The sequence below is a fragment of the Nasonia vitripennis genome, chromosome 1 (assembly GCF_009193385.2).
Source record: "Nasonia vitripennis strain AsymCx chromosome 1, Nvit_psr_1.1, whole genome shotgun sequence".
Taxonomy (NCBI): Eukaryota; Metazoa; Arthropoda; class Insecta; order Hymenoptera; family Pteromalidae; genus Nasonia; species Nasonia vitripennis.
Window position 1 is genome coordinate 35,214,636 of NC_045757.1, and position 16,000 is coordinate 35,230,635.

Sequence of the window (16,000 nt, forward strand, 5' to 3'; positions counted from 1 at the left end):
AAAAACGCATTATCCACTCCACTCCTGCGCTCGGGCTGATAATTTATTCAAATTACAACGAAGCTGTAATATACACGGGGTAATTTGCCCTCGAGTTGTAAGTCTTCTCTCTCTCTCTCTCTCTCTCTCTCTCTCTCTCTCTCTCTCTCTCTCTCTCTCTCTCTCTCTGAATTTACTCGATGCCGGGAGCAGACATAACAGCGCTCGTGTATATCAAGGCCGCGATTTTAAACGTGTTTTAAGGCTGATTAAGAGCCGCGGCAGCAGCTACTTGATGGAGCCTAATTTCCCAGATGGGATAGGGATCTTCTTTCTCCCTGGAATGCACGAAGAAAATATGATTGCGGAGCAGCCGCGAACAAAGCGCGCGAGTATAGCCTCCTCAATTATTTCGCGGATGTAACGAGAGTCATGTACGATGTGGTTGTAAGTGTACAAGGAAAACGGGGCGAATCAATCGGATGTGTTACTGGGTTGCGAGGGTAGCGCACTATACCGTGAGCTTTGACGGGTGTAAAGCGTCGATCAGCTGCCTGATGTTCTCTTTTTGACTAGCGCCACGCGGCAGAGAGATTTATCATCCTCGAGGTCACGCCGTGTGTGTTTTGTTTTTAGTCTTCCGGAATTTAGTTCACGTTGTGTTTTTCCACAAATTACACCGTGAATAAGTATAAACTGCAGAGGTGTACAACAATGTAAAACAATACATCTCTGGTGCCGCACCGATACATTTCCCTTCCTCGGGGCTCTGAAGACGGCCGGAAGCTTCGCTAAGAAAGAGCGATAGAAGCAGGAAATCAAAGGATAAATATATATAGGAGGAGGGAGAAGTCATGATTGTGCAGAGCCAGGGCTCTTCTCTCTCAAGATAGGCGTTTCCTCTCGACGATGTATCGCGCGTATATTCTGAATAAGTCGCGAGAGGCGGTAGTCTATATAGCATCCGAGCTTACTCCAAAGCCGAGTGTTGTGTGTGTTGAAGGAAAAGCCAGACAATCGGCGCATAAATTAAATTCTATTTTTTGATCGCATAAAATTAGGTCGATTCGAGAATCTCACTACTCCAGTGTATACGGATCAACACCTCGGCCTGGGGAGTTTCTCGCTACAAACAGCAGAGCGAGACAATCGCGGTCGAGTCTCTGCGTATATACGTATATAGAGCGTGTACACAGAGAGGAAATTGTCGCTGCGGTCCATTATGCGCCTCGCGACTGATTTCTCTCTCGCCACACTCCGCAGTAGAGTATATGCCACGTGCACGTTCGGCAAACTTTGACGAGAAATTAATTCCGCAAGACGACGGAGAGAGGCTAATGTGGAGTTGATGTTGCCGTTCGGGGCTGCGCCACACGGGCAAGTTTGAGAATCGCCCTTGGTAATCGACTCTCGAATAGGAGCTCGCTTCGCGAAGTATGAATAAAGATAAATAACGACTTATGGAACTTTTAATAGAGACGAGAAATAAAACTCAAGAAGTCGCTACGGAGTTTTTTCCTCTTCATCGGCTTATCGACTCACGATACAGTCTCAATAATACCAGAACAGCAACAAGCATGAAATTTGTCGCGATATAACTCCCGAGAGCAAACTATACATCTCGAACTTTAATAACGCAAAAAGCGTAAAACACGGAAGATTAAATAACCCCGCGTAAAGTTCCCGAGTCCATAAATTAAATCGCTCTACCAGCACTGCACCGATACAGACATAATATATTAATTAAAAACTGCGGAATGCGCGCATTCTTTGCGCGAGTTCTCACGGCGACTCCGGGAGAGGAGAGAGAAAGTGCCGCCGCCGTCGTTGCTGCTGCAGCAGTCGATAAATTAAAAAAAAAAACGAGCCGCCGCTGCACAATGAAAGTGAGGCGGTTACTGAGAATATTTATAGGCGGCGCTGCTTGCGAAACAATCGCCGCGTAATTCTCCCCGTCGAAGGAATAGCGAGCGATTAATTCGCGTTTCCGCGTGTACTGGCGCCGTCGGTGACTCCGTTTCTTTCCCCCTTTCTTTTTCCCTTCATATACCCGTTCGCGCGATGGAGTCGTTTTCAGGAATTCCATTGTTGCTCGGCATTCGATTTATCAGCTGTGCGCGACGTCAGTCGTGTATACGTCGAGAACATTTAATCGGGCGCGTTATCGCTCGAATCAAAGTCTGATTAATTAACCGCGCCGCGAGTCAAAACAACGTGTAAAATAATTCAATCACGAGCGGGCCCGTATGACATAAATCACGTTCCACAGCCGATAGAGAAAGAGCTGCGTGCATTAATAATCCGATAATCAACATCGCGTAAGCGCGGGGGAGAGGAACAGGAGCATCGGCGAAAAATTCAAAACTCCCGCCGCTGCAGGCGCAGCCTAGAAATAGAGGATGAAATAATCGCGTTTCACAAAGCGAATTCGATTCGGCTATATGCTCAGCTCGTATGCGCGCAACATTTGACAGCCGGATAATTATAGCCATATCAGCCGACACAAGCGTCGGCCCCAACATCGCTGGGGGGGGGGGGGGGGGGGGGGCTGAAATTCGATGTACGCGCGGAGCTTCCATTGATTCGTTGACTAGAAGCTCTCGCTTTTGGCGCATCGATTAATTTCGATAACCGCCACGGTAATTGATTTATTCAGTTTTATTAGTTTTCATCATGCATGCGTTAAATCTGGAGTGTACACATGCGCGCGCACAGCTATAGCGTTTAATTAATTCCAACGCGAAATAATCACGTCGAATCAGCGCATCAGCGCGAAACACAAACGGAAGCTGCTCTCTGCAATTAGCCCATACGCACCACCCTCTCTCATTCCTTTGAGCAGCGACGCGTTGCAGCGAGACGTGAAAACGCGATTTTTTCGCTCCCTCCCATCTATCGCGCGATTAATCACGCGATCGTTGCATTAGATACGCGACGGTTGAGTTTTTCGATGACGAAGCTGTGCTGTATCCGACTCGTCGATCAGCTGATTGATATATGCCGGCTTGTCGCGAGATTTGTATGCAGACTGGAAAGTTTTCGGATTGTCGTTTTCGACTGAAGCGTTATGCGCACGCTGGAAATTCGAGCGAAAGTTGCCGGTGAACCAGAGAGAGAAAGAGAGAGAGAGAGAGAGTGAGAGAGAGAGAGAGAGAGAGAGAGAGAGAGAGAGAGAGAGAGAGAGAGAGGAAGGAAAGTGAACTGTCGATTTGGAAATAACAGTCGCTGTGTGTTTTGCCCTCCCGCGTCTCTGTGCGCGCGATGGAATTTTTCGTCGGAGTAGCTGCAGAGTAGTTTGTTTCCTAGTCGACGAGCGGCTGAAAATCGCTTTGAGTGAAGGCGCAGAGAGAGGGGGCTGTTTCGAAAGGCTAGGAAAATATTTTCAAAAGCAGATTTGAAATTGCGCTCGCCTCGTAATAAAGCTTCGATCGATCTAGAATAGCACACACTACTCGCCTCGCGGGGAAATAAAATGAGAGAAACTCATACGCGAAGTGTGTATTACGCTCCATTTGGTTCTTGCGAACTTGAACTCGCGCGGCACTTTCGAACTCGCGATATCGATTGCGGCGTCTATTCGCGTCGAAACTTTCCTTCTTCTAGATCCTCACCGTGGAATTAAATGCATCGATCAAAAATATATATCTCTCGATGCTGCACACAGAGGTATATATAGGATAGCCTGCGAAAATGCATCGCCGAGTAAAAAAGGCGCTGCTCTCGAAGCAGCGAGGAAAAGAGAAAAATAGAATAGAGTAGACACACACACATATCTCTGCAGCTCTCGAGCGTCTCGGTGTACAGATAATGCCAGCGGAGAGAATCCTCCTCCTCCTCCTGCTGCTGCTCCTCAGAGTCGAGTACACACAGCGAGAACCTAGAAACCTTTCCCTTTCCCTCTTCTCTATCTTTTTATTTTTCCTCTCCTCTCTCCCTGCGTTCTGCGCTCTTCGCGCTCCGCGAGAATTCCTGAGTTCCTCTTTCTCCCCTTTAACTTTCCCTCTCCTCCTCCAGCTTCTCTCTCTCTCTCTCTCTCTCTCTCTCTCTCTCTCTCTCTCAAGGTAAAATCGTCGGTCGGCGGCTGTACTACTCGACGCGAGGCCGCTTAAACACGTTTTAGCGCGCGCGGGCCGCGCGCAAAATGACCTATTTCGCATTGTGCGGAAAAGCTCTGCCCCTCTTTGCACCTGAAGACTGCTGCCGCTGAATGGCCGGCTAGGTAATTAGTTTTCTGCGACAAGAAGAGGCGATGCTGGAGCGACAAACTAGGCAGACTGCGGTTGGTCTTTGGACCAGAGAGAGAGAGAGAGAGAGAGAGAGAGAGAGAGAGAGAGAGAGAGAGAGAGAGAGAGAGAGAGAGATTTCTTTTTTAGCTGGGCGACGCTTCTTGGAATTGGGTTTGCGCTAGCTGTGTGAAAGGGATTTCGAGGGTTGCTTATTTTTCGATTATTTAGCGACGTGGACTTGCTTTCGGCTCTTATTTATAAACGTAAGATCGTCGCCGCAGCAAAGTCGGGTAATTCGATGCACGGAGGTCGATAATTGAAAATCGCACGAAAAAGAGCGTCTCCAAGAGAGAGAGAGAGAGAGAGAGAGAGAGAGAGAGAGAGAGAGAGAGAGAGAGAGAGAGAGAGAGAGAGAGATGATCTTTGAGGTGGAAATCGCGACGCGGCCCGCTCGGAATCGCAAATATCCCCCTCACCCTTCTCTATACACACTCTGCTTTCCATGTAAACGAAGTCTTCAATTTTTTTCCCGCGAATAATTTATACCGAAGCTTGGACTTTCGAATTTGGATAGTTTCAGAGAAAAGTTACGCGCAAATTGATGCATACTTCAGTGTAAAGGGCGGCGGGTGGAAGGGAACTAGCCGAAGAATCCCCGACTCTCGAGCGATTTTTCCCGGAATTTCCCGTCCGTATTATGTATACATATAGGCAAAGGGAGCATTGAAAAGCTCAATTTCTCGCTGCGCCTGCATCTCGGGCATACCGATATTTTCAATCAGCCGGCGCGCGAGCGGGGATCCTATACACTGCGACGAGAGCGAAAAATAATAACAATAATAATAGCAGCTCGCTCTCGCGTATTCTGCACGAAAGCGACGAGCCGTTTGGGAAATATCGCGCGAGGGGTATTTGCATACACCGCTGTGTATAGAGAGCGGTGCTGTAAAAGGTGCGTGGGCACATCCGAAACATCAGCCATTACGCCACTATTCGATCTACTCAATCCCTCACCGAGCAACATCCTTCATTCCAATCAGCCCAATGGAATCCCCCGATACGGTCTATATACGTGTGTACAGATTCACGTCAGTCGCTGCTGCGAGTAGAGTAGCTGGAGCTTATACGGATAATCCTTCGACTGACAGACTGCATCACTCTCTCATGGCCTAATTACGCGCGACGACGACGCGAGAGTGGAGAGAAGGAGCGATCGGTATGTATACATATATATGTTCGATAGCGAAGGTGCAGTATACCTTCTTATAAGCCCATTTGACGCTGCGGCTGAATTTGGCCATCGGCGAGTCGTCGACGAGGAAGTACTTGACGTCCTCGAGGCTCAGCTCGTCGACGTCCAGAGGGCGATGGAGACCCGCCGAGGCACAGGCTTCCTCCTCCTCATCCTCCTCATCGTCTGTGGACTCGGTGTACTCGGTGATGGTCGACAGACGCTTCAGGTCCTCCTCCGTTACGTAGACCGAACGATCCATTGTTGTTGCTCTCTGTAGTGTAGTCTTCTATTTTTCCTTTTACTCCGATGTAACGCACATGCCCAGCTTCTCTGAAGATTCAATTTTTTTCGTTCCTTTTGTCGTCCCGAAATATAAGCGCGTAGGTACAGAGGTCTGTAATGCAATTTTTGAAGAGAGACAGCTATTTCGAGAGGACACACACACACACTCACAGCTACAATTAAGCGCCGGCTTTCACAACAGTCGCGCACGTTTTTAGCGGCTGTTATTCTTAGCGCTGTTTTTCAAACGTGCCGGAGCACCGGCTCTTCTCCTTCTCGCGCGGTTCAACGTTCCGTCGATTCGACCGTATCTCCCGCTTCCTATACTATATTACCTACGGAATAATATGGAAGATATTTTTATCTTACAAACTTTACGATTGTCCGGCGCTGCATATGCGAACCACCGCTCGATACGGTCTTTACGACGATTTTATGGGTCACGAAAATCTCTCCTCGAAGATGGTAGATCAACGCGTGTATCGCTCGGCGAAGCATGCAGAAACGCACTGGACGCCGTAAAACAAAAAGCCATAAATCAGATCGAAGCCGGCCAATTACCGAGAAGTGCCGCGCTCCTTCGGAAAAAAAAGAACGATCGGCTCGTTAAAAAAGAGGGTCATGCGAAAAAGCGAAGCGTGAGATATATAACGCGTCGATCTCCGGGGAGGATCGAGTGGTATATGCGTGGTTCAATCTCGCGATTGCACCGGTTGGATATTAGTCTAAGCTCAGGACGATACCGGATGGACAATTTGTCTAATGGCTTGTTTCTTGGGAATTCTTCGCTCTTAAAATTAACTGCCCTACACAAATCTTTCTTTTCCCTCGACTACACGCTCTCTCACACGTGTATAACGAAATGAAATTTTTTCCTCCGCGCAAACTCCAACAACAGCTCCTACATACACAGTACGAGCTCATCCGGAAGAAAGGATTCAACCGGCCGGAAACACGCGTCTGCACTTAGCTTAGGGCTAGCCGCTCTCCCGTGTCTATGAGCCTCTCTCTTTCTCTCCACTTTATACGCTGCATGCACAGGCGCATAGTCCAGTCTCGTGTCGCTGCAGCGCTTGAACTCTCTTGGCTAAGCAAGCACGTGCGAAGAGCTGACCTTAAGCTCGCGCCGCGCTCTGTCATTCGATATATAGCTGTGCAGCGCTGTGTATACGTTATAAGCCGCGGCTCTCCGGAAATATCCAGAATTTTTTCGTCCGAGAAGAAATTCCTCGATACGGAAAAGTGAGAGATTGGAAATCCATGAAGCCGTGCGTAGAGAGGATAATAAAAATCGCCACGGGAGATCCGTCCGCGCCGTAAACGTCACTCAGTCCCTCCTTTTAATTTCCAGCATTCCCGGGCTGCTGCATCCTTGACAGATAAATCAGCGGCGAGGAAGAGGAGTAAGATGGAAAAAAAAGACTTATGTAAATCGAGAGAGAGACAGAGGTGTCGTAATCGCCGTCCGTCCAGCTCTACATCACTGACTTATCCAGCGTCGATGCTTCGTTAATCCAGACGCGTCAGCTCTCCTATCGATTATCCCTGGTATCCATATTCTCTAGACACGGATAAGAGAGCTAAGTGAGAAAAGACGACGTTGTAGGAGAGAGCATTCCCCGAAGGTGTAAAATATTCTCGGCGGCGTTAATCGCTTGAATTGAGACTAATTACGAGGGAGAGCTAAGTGAGGACGGGCTCATGCTAATGCCGCATCACACGCTTAATTAATCGCTGCTCCGGTCGACTGTACTCGCGCGCACAATCGAGAGAGGCCGAATATCCCAGAGATATGAATTCATATCGCGTACGTCGAGCGAGAGGATGCGACTGGCAAACAAATCCTTCCTTATCTCGGTCTAGACTGCGAATTGACCGTGATACCAGCGAGTTATTTCGGGAAGTCTCTCGCTCGCTTTTCGAGAAACTCTAAAAATACAAACGCGTATACACGTACGTTTCTCTCTCGCTTAGTAGTAGACTCTCTGTGCGTTATTATAATATACGCTTGAAAAAGTAAAGCGCTCGGCGGAAATTTTTGCTCGAAATTCTGATGTAATGAAATGCGAATGTGTGTTTGTACAACGCTGGCGCCCTACTTCTAGCGTGTACATACGTATACGAAAATGAATAAAAAGAGCGGAGGAGGGAAAATAATTTTCGAAAATTTCCGAGATATGCTCTTTGAAAGAGTGAGCGATATCCTCTCTGCGTCCTACATTACACGTACTCCTCTTTAGCCGACGAGCGTTTCAATAACCATACGCAGTGTGCACAACACTCGGTATACGAGAACGACCTTAATATCTGTTGAATTTAATTTATGCGCGCGTCACTCGCTCCGCGCGCATTGACGGGGTAAAGTATACTCTCTCTCTCTCTCTCTCTCTCTCTCTCTCTCTCTCTCTCTCTCTCTCTCTCCCTCTCTCTCTCTCTTCGCTGCAGCAGCCGATGAGCTTTCAATGCAGGGTGTGTTTCAATGCTCTTTGTCCTCGGCTGCCAGCAGCTTTTTCGAAATAATGCTTCGCTGCCCTCGTTATAAATGTGTGCATATGTGTAAGTATGTATAACGAAACGTATGTTTATCGATCGTTTCGCGGAGGAAGTATGAGAGAGATGCTCGTCTCGGGGTGATCTTTTGGGCAGAGGACCTGCTTTTTATTTCAATCCACGAGTTTTCCACTCGAACGACGCGGCTATATTGACTCTGGAATTTGTTGCGCCCGTCAATTAAAGAGCGAGGCTCTCTATTGGGTTCACGCGAGCCTGGCTTTTTTACGCGGTAAATTCGGCTTCCAAAATCTTCAATCAGCCGCGGCGCACTGGAAAAAGGCCCCCGAAAAAAGCGAGAGCTCTCTCTTTTTTCCACTAATCGAAAAAGGCTCGGCTTTTGTCCGACAAATTTTCCGTGGATCATCGAGGGATTATAAAAGCTTGTTTTTTTTTCCACGGGAGATATTTCGTTCTTTTTTTTCATTCTTTTCATCGTCGACGGAATATCGAGAGATCTATTTGCTAAATGAAATTTTTTACGAAGCTGCTGCGCTATACATAAAAAGTACGCCTCGAGCTCGCTCGCTTCTGAGAGAGATTTCCACAAGCGCTCGCTAACACAAAGTCGTCCGTGAAATTTTGGCAGAGCGCTCGCGCTAAAAAATCTCTCAAAAATAGGATTACACACACGCTCCACTCTACCGGAACCACTTGGAAAAGAAAAAATTGCCAGAGTTTCGAAATTCGAGGGTAAACGTTAGAAATAGCGGCCGTTAAAGATACGCGAGGTGTAACGAACCGCGTCGGAATTTAAAATCCGCCCCGGTGGTAATAATCTCCGGCGCATTAATTCAAGCGTATGCACGGGCTCTCGGGAGAAAATTTAATCGATCGATATATCCACGCGACCGGTCTCGAATCATAAACGCGTGTGTGTACAGTGTGTCGTGGCGTACGAGGGATTAAGCGCCCGCGTGTATCGATTGTGCACCAAGTTCGAATTAACAACGTCGCGTGTTGATTGCCGGAAACGGGCCAGCGATTAACGATGGCCCGGGTTTTCAATCCGAGGTGGCATCACGCTCGAGGTGTTATTGCAGGGGACGCGGACGCCGCGCGCCTCAGTTTGTTTTCGTTGCGCCGCTTGGCGGACGGACTTTTGATTCTTCTTATTTATATTCGCGCTCGAGTTTCGAAATTACGCTTTTGACTGCAAAGCGATACGCGAAATATTACCAGGAAGGAAAAATTCACGGGACACATAATGCCGCGTGTACTCCTCTTTGAGTGCGTTTTCAATTTGAATCTCTTTTAAGCTCTGAAGAGGCGGAGGAAGAAGCCGCTGGAATTTTTTGAACGTAAAAGTGAATCTTTTCGCTTTGAGTGGCATGTAGCTCTCTGCTGCGCTATGCGAAGAGAGAGAGAGAGAGAGAGAGAGAGAGAGAGAGAGAGAGAGAGGCCGGTGTATCCAATGCCGTGAAGTCATGTAGTGAAATTCGACTCCGAGATATTTCCGAAAGAGAGAAAGAGGAAGGAGAAGCGAGAGCAACTTTGTGCGACTCCATAAAGTTCACATCTCTCGCGCTTGTATATACGTATATATACCTATATCGGTACCGACTTATTTTGCAATCGACTCGAGTTATTTCCACTTTGCACAAAATTATCATCGGATTCGCCGAACGTATAATCGAAGCCAGCCCCGCGGATTCGAAATAACACTAGCCAGACACGCCGCGCGCGAAACGATAAATACGCACCGCTCTCGTTCGATAATTTATAAACCTCTGTATCGACGCGCCAAATTCAGACGCTTAAAACTCAAAAATTTACGCAAACACCACCACACCGATCACTCGTCACCCACACAATATATCACAAAGCCACTGCGTACACCACCACCACAATAGCGTCGCACGTGTGCGAAGTACCGGGAAAAATCTCGCTCTCTCAGGCGCGCGCGCGGGCTTTTTAAAAGGGCGCGAACGGCCTTTACACAGAGAGCGGCGGCGAAAAGTTGGGCCAACGCTGCTGGCGCCCGCGGACTACTACTACTATATGCGCCTGTGACTGCCGTCCGTCCGTGCTGAACCGGCGAACACAGCAGCTTTATATTTAGACGCCTCTGCGAGAGCACTGCCGCGGCTATACTGCTTTATTTTCCAGATGCGCTGCGAGCCTCGCTCTCGAATGAGAGAGAGAGAGAGAGAGAAAGATCGGCTAGAATATTACACGAGCGAGAGATAGGGTGACGGCGGCGGCTTTTTACGAGCGACTTTTCGCGGCTCGGCGTTTAAGAGGTGTTTAATTGATTTATATAACGAGCGCTGAATTTAATAATAGCCGCGGTAATGGACCCTGATGCCGATATAGTAAGCATATTTTCGTTATAAGCAGTATATAGACGCTGAACCAGTTTCATTCAGTGTAGCTCGCGATTATAACGCGATTTTTCAGGGGTCCGACGTGCGTGCCTGAGTCACCGCGCGCGGCTGGAAAACCAATTACCACAGAAATTCTTCCAGCGTCCGAAAAAGACGAAGAAGCGAAGTACAGAGAGGAGAGAATAAGAAAAAAGCGACACGCCGAAGCTCGCAAGAGAAGGTCGCGTTTCTCGGTACAAGCTGCTCTCCGTTGCTGCTGCTCGTGAAAGAGCAAAAGGAAAAAACTTGCCCCCCTTTTCTCGCGGTGGCGGCGGCGGCTATACCATATACTGCGCCGTGGAATTCGCGATCGGCTGCTTCTGCTTCTCTCTCTTTCTCTCTCTCTCTCTCTCTTCGAGGAGTATGAGCTGGTATTACATACTTATCGTACACTGCCGCTGCTGCTTTCTTTGCTCCGCGGCGCCCTGGGGTATAATACGCGTGTCGTTGCTCATTTTCGGCGACGCTTTTAGTTTAATTTAAACAATACATACTCCTTCCCACAAACTATAAGCATCGACGCTTCTAAAAAGCTCGCCTCGTCTCTCTCTCCGGAGGGATAAACCCGAAGGTGCAGCTCGCGGCGGCGCAGGTGGCGGAAGAACCAGATCGTCGTAGTACAAGGTCTCTCTATCTCCGGCTTTTTGCTCGGGCGAGCGCCGTGTAAGGTTATGGTTATGGACAAGCGTGCGTCGTCGCTGTGTTGCTTTTCGAGACACAAAGAGGATTTTCGCGGGAATTTATACCCACGGCTTTTCCACGCTCTACACACACGTATACACGAGGATAAGCGGCGTTTTGGGCGCGTAAATATTGGGCTCCGCGCGCAGGTGCTCTTTCGGGAGCGGTTTGTATTTTGAATTTTCTCGATGCGCGCGCGCAATTCTTATCAAAACACATTTATCTCGTGTGTGGAGCCGGGAAGGAAAATTAGCTAAGCCCCGCGGTATATATATATATATATATATATATATATATATATATATATATATATATGTGTGAGAGAGGGAAAAAAGGAAGAGAGCGGAGAGCGATGCAGCTCCCCGCAATCGCGGCGAACAATCTCTCCGCTTCTCTAATTCGCGCGTTTTCCCCGGCCGGCTCTTTATCGTCTCTCTCTACCGCCGCGCCGCATAGAGGAGAGCTTAATGTTTATTCCCGGCGCTGCTGCTGTGTATACGTATACATACCTTCCTACTCCTCCTCCACTTCTCTGTCTCTCGTCAATTTCGTTTATACTCGCCTAGACGCCGACGCCGCCGCGGTGTAATTCGCGCGCCGGGGGATCATTACGCGAGTCTATAAACACAGACGCTCTCTGTCTGTATATAATATACACACACAGTTTTTTTCCATCTTAATCGCAGAGAGACGGCGGCGGGTGGCGATTTTCCTAATTAGAAAGCGCGCCACCTTTTTTCGCGGATATATCGCGAGCGAGCCGCGCGAGTTACGTGAAAGTGAGCGGGGGAGTATGTTGCTCTCTGGCCGCGCGCGCGTGTGTGTTATTACTTGCGTCACCGATAATTCGCTGCAAGAGTGCGTTTTTAGCCGGCGGGTTTAATGGACTTTCGATTGCTTCTCTCTCGCGTTCATACAGCAGGCGTAAGCTCGGGATTATTGCGCCTTTTGACTTAACGACGGCCTAAAACTCGAACAGCCCCCCCGCGTTAAACGAATTTTTGAATTTTCACGTCTGTTTCGAAAATTTACATCATTACGCTTCTTCCCCGATATCGCTCTTCTGCGCAGCAGCACACAAGCCAACAAAGCGCTCTGGTCGTCGTCACATTTTACGAGAGAGAGCCGCGAGCCACCCGTACCGCAACTCGGCTCACGAACTACGTATACATACGGATACTCAAGAGAGAGAGAGAGAGAGAGAGAGAGAGAGAGAGAGAGAGAGCGCTAAGGGTCCGCGCGCTGCTTCCTAGTACTTAATCTCGGCAGGGCATCGCCACGCATGCAGAAGCAGCAGTCGAGCCTGTATAATGCTCCAAGTGCTCTGCAGCAGTGGCGGCGGCGATTCTAGGCGTTATTATTAGACGCTGTATATAAGTGGCAGTGCTTCTATGAGAGAGAGAGAGAGAGGCTCTCGTCTGTTTTGCGGGCTTTTTGCACGATTGATTGTTTTTCAGAGTCGAGGCTATTTTCGGGGTCACGGGCTCTCTCTCTTTCTGGCTGTTTGTTTTCGCGCGCGCGCGCGGGACTTTCGAGTGTCTGTACGTGTGTGCTTTGCCAACCGATTGTTTTCCACCCAGACGTGACGCGGATCGAAGAGCGAGGAGAATTCGATTCTTTCCGCGGTGTTTTTTTCTCGACGAATTTTATAAACTAATGTGCACTCACTATTTCCTAAGCTATCCGCCGCTGCACACAAAGAGAGCGCGCAGCGGCTCTCGATTTCGCAAAAGGGTCAGAGGTGATCTCCGCAACGCCGTGTCGATCACACGGCACACTCATTCCCAAGCCGCGGCGCTCTACTATTGCTCTCTCTCTCTCTCTCTCTCTCTCTCTCTCTCTCTCTCTCTCTCTCTCTCTCTCTCTCTCTCTCTCCATCAACCCCTTGTATACACATAATTCCAGTCACGAGACGACGAGCGAGAGAGAAAGAGAGAGAGAGAGAAACGCTAAAACTTCTTCTTCTCTTCTTCGCCCCTCGCTTGGCTCTCTCGCGAGTTCACTTTCACCGCGTATCTCGAGCTCGGTACGATTTCAAGCGCGCCGATAAATCTGCGCGCTCTAACCGCATTCTAATTAGATGCTTATCAACGGCATCGATTTTACATTTTTTTCTCTTTTCTCTGTTCTCTCTCCTCTCTCTCTCTCTCTCTCTCTCTCCAACAAATCGCTCCGAGCGTTTGATAAAACTCGACGCGAGATACGAGTTTGAATAATACATCGCTCTCTTTTTATACACCACCCCCACCACCATCTCTCGCTCTCGACGTAAATATATACACGCGAAATGAAATTAACTTTGAATCGTTCTTTCTTTTCCGCCGTAAAACGTAAAACGAATTATTTTTTCATCCTACGCTATGCGCGCGCACGAAGAAGAAAAAAAGAAAAACAATATAACCAGCTAAGCGTCTTCTGCGTCTCTCTGCACTCTAACGTAGGCGTTCTGATAAAAAATTGCTTTCGAAACTCCATTTTCCCCGGGATGCTCCCTCGCTCGCGCGGATAAGCGCGAAAAGTATAGAGAAGAGTCTCCGGGCCGTATAAGCGCGAGCGTTGGCTCTTTTTATGGACGCGCGCGTGCAGACTGGAATTTTTATCGGCATCTGTGAAAAATTGTCATTTTTCTCTCGAGAGAAAAATTCCACTCGCTTTTGTATATTCTTCAGAGCATTAATTGCGCGCACGGGAAAAAAAATCGTCGCGAAGTAGTGTATCGAGTGCTGCTCGTGTACCGAGTGCTGCGCATAAAATAAGGTTAAGTGCGCGGAGAGCTCGAGGAGAGAATGAATTTGTATAAAGGGGAGACCTTTGACATCGCGAGAGACTTTCCAGTCGACGAGCTGAGTACATACTTTCGCGGCTCTGCATCGGTGTCTTGTGTATAAGAAAATCGCGGGGATACACGTCTCGGAGAGGCACTGAATGTATTTCGAAGGGAGAGTATTAGCCGCGAGAGCGTAATTTGGGTTATGGATGAAAGTTTCGGCGGATAGAGCTAATTAATCTTGCGCGACTGTGTACCCATAAGTGTATACACGGTAAACTACTTTGATCCTCCGCGGGGATTAGTCGTTCGAGTTCGAACGTTGGAAGCGTATAGAGTAGAGGAAAAAATGAATGTCGAAGATAAGGACGAGACGCGTCGTGACACACGCCCCCCTTTACACACAGAGACGACGAGAGCAAATAGAGCTTATCTGCGCACTCTGTATAAGTAGGTGTGTGTGTTTATCCTCTATCAGCTTTCACTGTATACGCACAAAACATATTTCGATTCTATAGCACATGCACCTGTAGCATCGTTCATCACGATGATGCACACATGCATCGCTCGATAATAACGCGGCCGCCTCGGATTTCTCCCGCTTTCTTCTCTCCCCCTCTTCTGGCTTATAGAGCATAAAAAATGATGCGATGCGGCAGCGGCGGAAGAAAAATGACGACGACGACGGGGTTATTAGAGCTTCGACTGCCGCTGCTTTCGCTTCCTTTTACGGCACTCGCGCGGATACATACTTCTGGGTCGGTTTTCGCGGAGGAATTTGTGCGCGCGATCCAAGTACGACAAAGCTCGGGAAGATAACGTACATAAGTTTTTATGATGTACGGAGCGCTCGACTCTTGGATTTATTTGCTTTCTTTATCGGTTCCCGTCGCCGAACTCGCCCGCGTCGTTGTATCGCGCGCATAGCTCCGCCGAGAGAAAGAAGAGAGAACAAAATTACTCGCGGCGGCTTTGTGATATGAGAGAAATATATTTTTCGCGCGCGATTCGACACGTCCGCGAGAGACATAATTCATTAAAATATAACAAGCCGAGCCTTTGTCCCTCGCGCGCTCGTTATCTCGTTTAGCTGCTGCGACGAGTTTTATCTGCTCTCTCGGCGCACAGGTGAGGGACAGACGGAATTTCGTACAAAAGAAGTCCTGTTTTCATCCGACTCTGTCGAGGTGTACAGCGAGAAGAGCCGAAAGAAGAGAACGGGGTTAAGGCAACACAGCCGACGGTGGTGTGAAAATGCGGGCTCGGACGAGTGCGAGAATTGACTTTTCCACGCCGCTCGCCGCGATTTGAAATACGACTGCAGCGGCGCCGGCTCGTTTAAGTGGAATAACTCGCCATTTTTCTCGGCCTTGCGTTTGACTTTCTTCTCGCTTGAGAGAGGAGAGAGGAGGAATATATATAAATTCCATCTCTCGCGCGGCTCGACTGTACTATATATACACACTGTACGTGTGTTTCCACAGCCTACATTTTATGCATCGGCGATTGTTACACGCGCGTTTCGACGAATGTCATAGAAATTCAATGCGAGAGACTCGATAATAATGATAATAGTTGCGCTCGTGCAGTGAGAGACAGTGTCATTCAATTCTGAAAGTTACGGCCCCGATGTACACCGCGCGCGAACGAGAAGTTGTAATAAGCCACGGGGACGTCCTACTTATTACAAGCGCGAACGAATTTGATCAATTCCGCGCGCGCGCGCGGAAAGTTTGACTCAAGCTCGCGCACACGCATTGTGTAATCTCCGATCAGCTCTCGAGAATATAAAGAGAAACTTTACGAGCTGCAGCCTCGGGAAGTGCATAGGTCGCTTTCATCAGCGGAGCAGCGACACATCGCGTCAAAGAAGCCCAGTCATCTCCGGCCGTAAACTCTATCTCTATATATAGAG

General features: G+C 48.5%; 1 protein-coding gene across 6 annotated transcripts in view; it reads right to left on the reverse strand.

Annotated features, from left to right (window-relative positions):
- LOC100123603 (apoptosis-stimulating of p53 protein 2) overlaps positions 1 to 16,000 on the reverse strand; it is a 114,278-nt gene that overhangs the window by 67,500 nt on the left and 30,778 nt on the right. Inside the window, exons 1-2 of one of the 6 annotated variants that reach the window (XM_032596069.1) lie at positions 10,082 to 10,340; positions 5,465 to 5,769 (exon numbers count right to left, since the gene is read on the reverse strand). The exons of 4 other annotated variants lie outside the window; for them this stretch is intronic. In XM_032596069.1, coding sequence (XP_032451960.1) covers positions 5,465 to 5,698 — 234 coding nt within the window. In that variant the 5' untranslated portion in view covers positions 5,699 to 5,769; positions 10,082 to 10,340. Of the gene's footprint in view, positions 1 to 5,464; positions 5,943 to 10,081; positions 10,341 to 16,000 lie in introns of those variants that run through there. One more of the 6 variants, XM_031921095.2, reaches the window with a different exon arrangement.